General features: G+C 36.1%; 1 protein-coding gene across 5 annotated transcripts in view; it reads right to left on the bottom strand.

The window, feature by feature from the left end:
* Positions 1-923: 923 nt before the first annotated feature.
* Positions 924-11,879, bottom strand: part of TET1 (tet methylcytosine dioxygenase 1) — a 137,117-nt gene continuing 126,161 nt past the window's right edge. For 4 of the 5 annotated variants that reach the window (XM_023240497.2, XM_023240498.2, XM_045040062.1 and 1 more), the window contains one exon: positions 924-10,722. In XM_023240497.2, the coding sequence (XP_023096265.2) occupies positions 9,707-10,722 (1,016 nt within the window). In that variant the 3' untranslated portion in view covers positions 924-9,706. The remainder of the gene's footprint in view (positions 10,723-11,879) is intronic. The other variant, XM_045040061.1, reaches the window with a different exon arrangement.

Raw genomic sequence — 11,879 nt, 5'->3', positions numbered from 1 at the left:
GCTGTTTTGAAGGGACACATGCACCCCAATGTTTATAGCAGCACTATCAACAATAGCCAAAGTATGGAAAGAGCCCAAATGTCCATCAATGGATGAATGGATAAAGAAGATTTGGTATGTATATACAATGGAGTGTTACTCGGCTTCACTCATATGAGGATTTTAAGACACAGAATAGATGAACACAAGGGAAGGGAAACAAAAATAATCTAAAAACAGGGAGTGGGATGAAATGTAAGAGATTCTTAAATATGGAGAACAATCCCTACTGGAGGGATTGTGTGTGTGTGTGGGGGGGGGCTAAATGAGTAAGGGGCGTTAAGGAATTTACCCCCGAAATCATTGTTGCACTATATGCTGACTAACTTGGATGTAAATTTTAAAAAATAAAATAAAATAAATTTTTAATGTTTATTTTTGAGAGAGAGAGAGAGAGAGAGAGAGAGACAGTGTGAGCAGGAGAGGGGTAGAGAGAGACAGAGACACAGAATCCAAAGCAGGCTCCAGGCTCTGAGCTGTCAGCACAGGGCCTGTGCGCAGGGCTCGAATTCATGGAGTGTGAGATTATGACCCGAGCTGAGGTCGGACGCTTAACCGACTGAGCCACCCAGGCGCCCCACTAGGGGTATGTATGATCTTAGCCACTTAAAGCTTCAGAATTGATCTGTAAAATGGGGTTAATAAGAGTCCTTACTTAATAGCATCACTGTGGGAGTTAAAGGATTTATATAAAATGCAAAGTTTTGGGCATATAATTATTCCATACATGTAGCCATCTTGATTTAGGTTGAGCAAAATTCATACATTTGAACATCTCTAAATATGAAATCTTATAGCCTTATATAGTTAAAAATGTGATTTTTATTTGATATTAAAATTTTAAAATATTATTTTGAAGAGGAAAGAAAAATTAGACTACCAGGTGCAAAATAGAAGTATAAAATTTATTTAAAACCACCCACAAAGTTCCGTGTAATCAGGAATGATACAATTTGCAATAGTTTTTTTAAAAACTCATGACAAAGATTTAAAATATAATTTCAATTACAGTATTCATTTAGCCTTATTCAGTTAGAACACTTAATAAAAAAGAAACTTTATGCTCTAAATAAATGAGACACACAAGGAAAATATAATAGACAATTTCCACAACTATCTTTACATGTATGTTTCAATACTAGTACATTTCAATGCATTTTGCTACATAAACATGAAATCATGTACAACTGCTGTGCACCAAAATTTAGCTTAATTAGGTTCTTTCAAGTAACATGCAATTCCAACTCACAAGTCTTCAAGTACTGCTAATAAGTGTTCCCTTGTATGCAGAGCTCTACATGTTGAACTGTAATCATCACAATTAAGATTATTTCTTTCCCTTCTGCATGGTGAAGTGCTTTTTCTTTAAACGGTTTCTCCCATATGTTAAGAACCAAAACCAGATTTTGTAGAATTTTAAAATCTTTTTCTTATTAACTTATTTCATTGTATGGGATATTTAATACAGTAGGACTGCAATAGGTAAAAATAAATCCCCCTAAGCAAAAAATCAAAGGTACAAAATAAATAGTAAATATACCCTCAGAGGAGGAAAAGTCACTTAGAGACAGGAATATTAACTTGTGAAATTGATACTTCTTTATTGAAAGGTCAGTACTACTCTATTTCCCCATGATGAAGTATCTGTGAATATTTCACTCCCACTCTTGAGAAGCACTCATTCTTCTCCTTTGAACCAAAGTATTGATATGCACGTGAATCTACTTGGTAGGTCATCATACAACACAAGAGAAAATGAAGAAACTAGAAAGTAATGCTTTTCCTTCTGCCAAGTAGCTTTACAAATTTCTCTTCAGGGAACACTTCATGATTTCTTAGTAACTCAAAGATGACCATCCACCCATAGGTAACAATGCAAAAGCTGCCCTCCCCACCCCACCCCCCCCTTTATTACTATAAAACCGTTTCTGGAAAAATATTTCTCTTAAAGCACCTATCACAATGTTATCTGTTATAGAAGTTTAAAAAAAATGACCATACATAGTAATAAAAAATATTTAATCTTTGTTTTGCTTTTTTTTTAAGAGCTGTTTTTGTAAGGTCCTATGTTGTCAGCCATTTTAGAATATCACAAACAGGCATTAATTAGTGAGGATAGGCAGTTACTGAATCAAATCACCAAAAGTGGAATTTATTTTGACTATTTAGGGAAGTTTGGGTTTTTCATTAGCAACCCATAATGTATTGATGGAATAGGCAAAATATCCTACCTCTTTATTTTTATAAAGAACTTACTAAAAACTTTACAAATACATCTCGTTATTTTTCTTAACTCTCTGGGCAAAGGTATGTTTAAACTTTGACTAGAGACTTTACATGGCTGGAAACAAAGAGGAAGGAAAAACAAAACAAAACAAATTTAAATAAGTGGGAGACAGTACGATCTCTTAGAGATGTCAACAACTTTACATTTTTACTATGAGTACCTGAAAACTAAAATAGTCAGTTTACTGAGCACATTCCCTTCTAGAAACCTGCACTTCAATATAACAAATACATTACACTTTGATTATGAACTGCTGATCTTAGTCTTTTTAAAAGTAGTATTTTTTAAGCAATTATTATTGAGGTTTCCCTTTGTTTTCGTAGCACAGGGACATTCCTTATTAAAAGGTTTATTTACAGGGGAAAAACTGAAACTTCATTAATCTAAGCCCTAATGCAAAAGTTCTGGGAATTTAGGGAGACCTTCCAAAGTATGCATTAAAAAATCACTGGCTAAATAAATAGTGGAAACAAAATACGTCAGAAACATGTTTTGCATATGTTAGATAGGGTTTACATTATTCTTAGATCTGGTCTGACAAAATTTCTACCCACTAATACTAAGTCATTGTTTATGATGCCGAAATGCATTTATTTGTTTTTGAGAGGGAGAGTGCACACAGGGAAGGGGCAGAGAGAATCCCAAGCAGGCTCCACACCACCAGCCTGGACCCCGATGTGGGGCTCGAACTCGTGAACTGTGAGATCACGCCCTAAGCCAAAGTCAGACACTTAACTGACTGAGGCACCCAGACGCCCTGATGCAGAAATGCACTTAGCAGTCTGCAGATATGAAATGGTTTAGTCTCAGATGGGTTGACTTGGTGTATGACTTGGAGCAAGCCATTTGCTACTCTTGCCAATCAGCAGGTTCACCACCAGTAAGACGGGAACATCTGGACATCTGTCCAACCCTCAGTGTTGGGGGGAAAAAATGAGCACATTGTAAAGCAGTTTGATAACCTAAAACTTTATAAAATACAGGGATTATAATTTTCTTACTACCATATTTGCATTCAAAATGGATCCTCATTTTGAGCTATTTTTCACATAAAACTTATAGGGTGGGGAGGAGAGCTATTAATGAATTTTTGGCTGGGCTGGTGGAGTGCACCAGCAGATTGTGAATAGGGGCACAAATCTCCCTCCTCTCTGCTCCTTAAACCCCCCCTATTACACTCAGAACTCCTGATAACTGATTTATCCCATCTTTAAGAATTCCTCAAGTTACTTTCAGTTCATTTTTAACCTTTCTCACCCAGATTTTAGAATATTTCCTATTATTGTCAAAACCCAATTTCCAAAGGGGTAAATTTACATTAGAAAGTAGATATCATCCACAAAACTGGGCCAGGAGATAAAACGTGCAAAAAAATATATATATCTACTCTAGAAATCAGACCTGTTATTAATTCAAAGTCACTGGTCAGACAACTTATAATTAGTATAATGTATTGTACAGAAATAGCAAAGCTATGCAGAAATAGTGCTAGAATATTTAACTTCTTATGCAATTTTTTTTGCAAAACACTCAAGCACTAATAAACAAGTTAAGAGACAAACATTGTTGGGATTGTTAAAGAGAACAATGGGCGCATGACCACTATCTAATCCTAAAAACTGAATTTGCCTCTACCCAAAAATGGCTAAATAAAATATTTTGATTCTTTTTGGTATTATTCCACAAAGGATTTGTGAAACATGATTTTAGAAGACAGGAAAAGACACCTTGACCAAGATCACTGCTATTCTTGAAATGAACCATGTGTATATGTGTAGGGGGCATGGGGAAAGGAGGCAGAACAGGGAGAGGAAGCAATAGAATTTTAATTTAGAGAAAATCAGAGGAAAGGATAAAAACTGTAAACAGAATGAAAGTACACTAGTAACAGCATAGCGTCAGTGAAATGAAAAACGAAAAATAACAAGCACAGTTTCTGGTCAAAGATGGCAAGTCTATACCTAGCCAAATGAAGAAGGAAATTACTTCTTAATACTGTCTCTCCAAAAGTGAACATGTTTCTGACAGCTGCAAGATTTTTTTCTGATGAACAAGACAAGAGAGAATGCCTTTCATAACAGCTGCTGGGGACAAAATTTCTATTTTAGGAAAACTAGGTTAAACTATTCAACAGGAGTTTCGCAAGTTGCGCACAAACATAAATCGGTTAAATCAGATGTAATGTGTTTAAAATCTGATAATAACATTCCTACCTTAGACTAAGTTTTGCTTCAGTTATAGGGGACATGTATGGCTGAACAAACAAGAAAAACTTGTGATCCCGGCGGGATCATGGTATCACAGTAGGAATGGGAAAAGTATGGCCAACAAAGCTGAGACAAGGGTTTGACTTCTAAAGCTAGAAATATTAAATATTGCATACTATCAAAAGAGAAACACATTGTGGGGCCCTTAAAGGAGAAGTGAAAATTAGGAGTGGCAAAATGAGGAATACCTTTGGATTACTTGAAGGAATAAAATACATGCCTTTCGAAGTAAACAGTGGTATTTGATCAGGTGCCCAGAAGACAAGGGGATTGAAACAAAGTCACCTAGATGTACTGGAATAAAGAGAATTGAAGTTTGTAGAGTTCAAGACAAAAAGAGTGATGTCTTGCATAAAAGCCAGTTTTATCATTTCCAAAATTAAAAGAAGAACTTAGACACTCTTTTATACATGAGAAAAGAAAACAAAGAAACAACAACAAAAACCCGCCAATAAATCTTAATACATTCTAAGAAAATACACGAATCCAGCTTCTGATAGACATGCTGATTCTTTCTGAATTGCATTCCAGAGCCATAAGTGGCGTCATTTTCTCAACCTGTTAGAAGAAAGCTCAAAATGGAGCACAATTTTGATTTAGATAAGTCCAGACTCTTCAGGAATCAGGGCACTCATTATCGTCACTTGGTTGAGTGTACCTTACTGTTGACATTGAAGTTACAAGTTCAATACACTTATGGGCAAGTTTAGGAACTGTGCACAATAAAACAGTATTCTAATACAGGTAGACAATCACTTCAAAATTAACTATGCTAGGATTTACTTGTGAGGCCAACTTGGCAGGAGGTGTGACTAGACTGTACAACCATGGCTAGGTAGTATATATATATACACTGGATATACTTTCTCCAATTCTTTTAATCATTCAATTTTTCGTAACTCCTTATATATGCCTAATAATTGTTCCAGGGGAAATAAAAGCCTGTACCGTGTAAGTACTTGATATATATATATTTTTTATTGAAATAGCAAATAAGACTATTGCCACATTTTGTTGGATTAGTTAACAGGACAACTTCATAGGTAAAAGTCAGCTAGATTTCCCACACAGGGGAATCTTGATCCAATTTCACTTGACTTATTTTCCTGAAGACCTCAGGAAAACAAACAAAAAAATAAATAAATAAAAAAAAAACAAAACAAAAAAAGTAATAGAAAAAATAAAAGGCCATTTTTATCTTTCACATGTACTGCAATAAGGTTATTTCCCAGTGATACAATACTCCCTGGGTGAGGAAATCAAGTTTGTTTCCTAAAATCCTCCTACGCACAACAAAGTGGCCTTCATTTGATGGTTTAAATTCTATTTATAAACATAAGTTATACACTGACATTAACATCTGCTCTTTAGGCCCCAGTGATTTAACTATAGGACTTCTAAGGTGTCTTCCAGGGCTATGAGAGGCCACTACCATATTACTTCACAATTCTTGTCATAAAATTGTACAGAAGATCAAAACTCACAGTTGTACTAAATCTAGACTAAAAAGAAATTTCCATGCAGCAAGAAGTTGTGAAATAGAAGGTAGCTATATATTATTAAAAGTCACATACAGCTACTGATTTACTCAGCACATTCAAAGGAAGTCCTGTGCTCGCTATAGGTGGAAGTTGTCATGCAATGTCAAAACTTTGTCCCAGATAAAAAAATCTGAATAGAATTTGTCTTAAAGAATAAACTTAAGTAGTTTGGGGTTATTTTCATACATGCTATTGTGGAATAAATGATGATCCATTCAAATCCACTGAAGCAATAACATTAGAAAGTAGGTTACTTCATATGAATTGTTATCTCATTTACACAAGGGTATGCATTCAATTAAGTATGTACTGGGGTTATGTCTTAAGTAAATTGCTTACGGATTTCATCTAGTTGAAATTCTATATTTAACAAATTAAATTATTTCACATGCAGATTGCATAACAAAGATGTTAGAAGGGTAAGCTGCAAACATTTTGCTAACATATTGCAAAAATTTACCTACAGCTATACATTTTCAGCTAGCCTCACTTTCCAATATGTTTCAATTAGGTCTATGACATGACGTACTTGGTACTTTGTAGATGGATTGGAAGATACAGGTGAGGCTGATAAGCAGAAGAAAACATTTTTTTCCAACCATGGCCTGAGAGCCATTAGAAATGGGAGTCTGAAGGGCAGAGTGATATATTGTAGGATTCTAACATAGGCAGTTCATTGCAGTTAGTAAGTTTGTAACATATTATGGACAGGTTGGGTTAACACGGGGATCACGTATCAATAAATTCAATTATCATACCATGAACAAAGGCAGAAGATTCAAAAACTCAATTTGAGTGCTGTAAGAGAGGTGAAGCAAAAGGTGATCGTGACAGTAAAACATAAGAGGTGTAGAAATAATGTTAGATGACCAGTTTTCTGAGTGAAAATGTCATTTCAAACAAATTTATTTCCTTGCTTCATAAAAGCAGTCTAAAAGCAGTGTTGCTAGCATACAATCACAATGCTGTAGAACATTGAATAAGCAGGAGTTAAAAAAAAAAATCACAGGGCAGACAAAGGGATGGTAAACTGCTAATTTAAACTTATGAAGTAACGTCCAACAAAGTAGGGATCACGTGTGGTTCGCACCATGGGGTTATCGGTTGAGGCAGGCTATTGATGGTGTGAATTATAATAAGGAATGGAAAACATTTTAGCTGAGAAGGGATATTTTCATATATGTTTTTGGGGCAACTGCAGCCAACTTCACAATTTTCAATATTCCCCTAAGTCAACACTGGAGCTTCAAGTTCAGTTGTTAAGAAACTTATTCAGTTAGTGACCTTGATGGGAATTTCTGCAGATATATTATAATGGATTCTTTTGAAGGAAACTTGCTGTTTCTTTGAAAACCATGGATAAAAACATCTTTTAGGATTTAAATTCTTCAAGTTTACTTTGTCATGGGAGGCGATTCAAAGAAAATCAAAAGCTAACATTTAAATTCTGCAGACATTTAGTAAGTGTTGAATGGTAAGAAGATGGATGGATGGATAAAGGGTGTTAAAACTTGATCCATTAAATCTGGTGATGAAATAATTTCTAGTGGGAGCTAAGGCCTAATATCTAAAATGAAATATCACAAGGGCGTATTCCTGATAGTCTAATACTAGTAAATATCTTATTGAAGCAGCAGAAACAATAAACAATCACTTATTTATATACTTATATGTATAAGAAACCTTAGGCTCACAAAAATATACATGTTTTAAAACGGAAATCTAAGGCACACAAAATACTAAAACAAGTCAATGAATCACCCTATTTTACATATTCAAGAAGCAGAAATCTACTTGTACAAGATGATGGTCTACCAATGGATATTTGTTATATACAATCCCTTCATATTCCTTTACTTGTATTAGTCAAAAGCTTGAAACTGATACTTTGCACCATATATTATTTTAATATAAGTTACAATGAGTTTTTCTTTAGAGAGCTTACTGGAACTGTTTGCTTTTGCACCAAAATTGTTGAGTGTTAGCAGTTGTGGGCTTCCTATGGCATTTCCAAGGGAGAAGCACCATTAATTAGGTTTTCCACACTCCCAAGGAATCTGACACTTTGAATGTTATAGCACCTCTGCATTTTAACAGAATCAAGTATTTCATTGAAATTTCTTGTTCTAAACATTTTGCTCGGGCAATCCTTTTTGTTTTGTTATAAAATGAGCCAATAAAATAATGGGAATATATAATGGGAGGGCTAACATAAATGGAATGCCTATTTTCCTGTTACCTAGAACACAGGCAATTATCAGAGAAGATGAGTTTTCATTTTCCTAGAACGAATGTGCTTAAATCAACTACTTTGGATTAGTATTAATGGGCAATACCATTCCTACTGTTTCGGATGTGTGGATATGTGATGATGATAGGGAATTTATTTTTAAAAGATTCCTACGGGAATTTTATTCTTATTCTGTACCAGAATGATTTTAAGAACAAATAAGGCAGTTGGGATGGGTAGGGTTTTTGCTACTTTATTTTTATATTTGAACACCTTGAAACTTTAGAAGCATTTGACTCTTCTGATTCCTACTATGTTTCATCTCCTTTTGGAAAAGCCTTTCATGATTATACTGAGAAAGCTGGAGGGAAAGTAAATTGGGGCCACTGTTGCTTGATAAATCAGAAGAGAGCACTCTTACTCAGCTCCAAATAAAACGTTAATCGATATCGGTGATACGCTTCCTAATTCCGATTTTAGAGAAAATGAACAATTTTTGCATGTTCTAACTATTTTATAAGTAGCTAATATTTGCATGAGGACACATTAAAAAAAAAAAGAACACAACAAACCATATACATGATTAGAATACATATTGCAGTTAACAAGATGGAACTCTACACAGCAATAAATGATTTCTCTTGTATGCAAATATGCATAAACAATAGACAATAGGATTCTTATACTATACTATTTCAAGTTACTTTTAAAAATAGAAAGTGCTTTTAAAATATATATTTACAATTTATGAACAGCCTCCAACCATTATTAACAATAATGAATTATTTTATACAGGAGAGATATTTTGAGAGAAAACATTTCATTGGTTTATTTCAAAGGAATATGCCGATTTTCTAGCAATGATTGGAAGATGTTGGAACAATGGCACCATGAAAAAATAATGCAGCTTATTTTTAACTGTTGATGTGGGTAAGCACCAGGAGCTGTGTAGAGTTAACACTGTGTCTTGATTTTACATCATAGCACATGAACCTGTTAAAATCCTCTAAAAATGACTCTTGTTTCATAGTAAACAGACTTAATTTAAAGCACCAAACTGAGTGATTCTATCAAGGTTAACACCTAACCAAAACATTTCTTTATGTATTGAAAACTATAAAACTTTTATTTTTGCTTAAAATGTGCACCTTCTACCAATTGTCAAAATATAGTCACAGTTAAGAAATACCCACCCCATTTTTGTTTTTTTTTTGTTTTTTTTACCTCAGCCTTCAAATGGGTGAGATGAAGATATAAGTAAACGACAACATGACTTTCTTTTAACAGCACCTTGAAAAAATACACAAAACTAGCAAAGGCATTAAGAAGGGGAGAAAAGCTTTCAGACCCAATGGTTATAGGGCCCTGCAACATGTGTGAGAGCATAGGGGGACACTGTGACAATATTGTCATGGGTTAATGTTAATGCTTTATGAGAAGGAATTTGGTTCAATTCATTAACTTCAGGGGACAGTTCAGGACCCTCATTAGCTGCCTGGTCTTTCTGCTCTGAGGCCTTAGTTTTCTTATTCTTAGCTTCTTTAGCCTCAAACTTCATTTTGTTTAGTTCAAAACCATGTTGGGGCTTATTCAGGTTTTTGTGCTGGTAGAAGACAAGGGAGAGGCGTGTGGGATGATTCCGGTTTGGGTGTTCGACAGGAGTCGTCGCGTGAAGCTCTCGCCGGGCACACTCGATCAAAACGGAGCCATGAGCAGGCGCGATAGCCACCCCACCAATGTTGGCATCCAAGAAGATGTGCTCACTGTCTGACCAGTACTCATCAATGTGGGGCAATTTCTCCTCAGCAGGTGACAGGGGGTCATCTGAGAGGGGATCATCTGAGAGAGGCTCATCTGCTTCCGAGTGTGGCTCATCTTCTTCCACCAGAGAGGACGCAAGGTCATGAGGAGAGGCGGTGAATGGGGGTTGCTGGTTTGGATGATTAGAAGATAGCTGTTCAGATGGACCAGTGGGAGGCTCAGAATAAACCAAGGAATCTGGCATGGGAGTAGACAAGGTGGGAAGAGGAACCACTTCACCAGGCTGTGCAATTCCAGCGCCTTCCCCCGCAGCTGCATTAGCACCACCGTGTCTCGCAGAAGGCATTGTGCAGTGAGGATTGCTACTTCTTTCTGAAAACCCGTACGAAACTGACGACACATCGTTCTTAAAAGGAGCTGTTGTGGCCGACACAGTCTTAGGGGACCAGGAGAGACTTGGAGGTATGTTAGCCTCTTTCCATGTGTGAGGAATGGATGGGGTCAATGAGTAGGTTTTAGTGTTGTCCGAACCTTTGAAGATAAAATGGGGTTCAGTTTCATTTTTTATTTCAAGGTGCAAGGCTTCGGTTTTATTCCCTAAACAGAGAAAAGGACACCAAATGCGAAGATAAGTACAAACTACTTTAGGTAGTTGTCTTTAAGGAGTATTTTAAAGAGAAATACATGACAAATCATTGATGATGGCAGTGTTGGTCAGTTTTGTTCTATTTAAGACAAACATACAAGCATGCTTTAAAAATCGCATGTAGTTTGGTATGCTTTTCCAACCAACAAATTTCCTTAAAGAATGCTTCCCTAGGTACACATTTAGCCAGAAGGATGCCCAGTGATTAAAATACTAAGAAATTAGAAACAACCTAATTGGCTATAAAGTAAATATTGAAATCATACCTTGGAATACAACACAGGTAATAACATGATGATTCAGAACAATATTTCTACCCAAAGAGATTATTGCATGATCTCATTTCCAAAAAAGTAAAAATAAGTAATAGTTTATAAATATTTCTGGGTCATGATAACATCATAACTGGCAAAGTTAATTACTAGGCAAAGGAAGTCACAGAAGAAGTTTTAGTTGAAGAGGCACCTAGGTGGCTCAGTCAGTTCAGTGTCTAACTCTTGCTTTTGGCTCAGGTACCATCTCACAATTTGTGAGTTCAAGCCCCCTGCTGCTTTCTGTGACAACAGCATGAGCCTGTTTGGGATTCACTGTCTCCCTCTTCCTCTCTCTCCCACTCTGTTCGTGATGCCATTCTCTCTCTAAATAAATAATACACTAAAAGAATAGTGCTTATGGGTTAAGATTACAAAAAGACACGGGGTTATAAGCCTAATATTGTGCAGAGCGCTACCAACAGGGTATGTATTATTATTATTATTTTTTAAAGTTTATTTATTTTGAGAAGGAGACAGAGAGCGCATGTGTGCACAAGACCATGACTTAGCTGAAATCAAGAATTGGCCACTTAACCAACTGAGCCACCCAAGCACCCCATCAAGGTATATAGTATTAAAAACATAGCAGTAGGGGCGCCTGGGTGGCTTGGTTGGTTAAGCGGCCGACTTCGGCTCAGGTCATGATCTCGCGGTCCGTGAGTTTGAGCCCCGCGTCGGGCTCTGTGCTGACAGCTCAGAGCCTGGAGCCTGTTTCAGATTCTGTGTCTCCCTCTCTCTGACCCTCCCCCATTCGTGCTCTGTCTCTCTCTGTCTCAAAAATAAATAAACGTTAA

This window comes from Felis catus, chromosome D2 (assembly GCF_018350175.1).
Source record: "Felis catus isolate Fca126 chromosome D2, F.catus_Fca126_mat1.0, whole genome shotgun sequence".
NCBI lineage: Eukaryota > Metazoa > Chordata > Mammalia > Carnivora > Felidae > Felis > Felis catus.
Note: the sequence above shows the minus strand (reverse complement) of the source record. Positions and strands in the feature narration are given on the sequence as shown.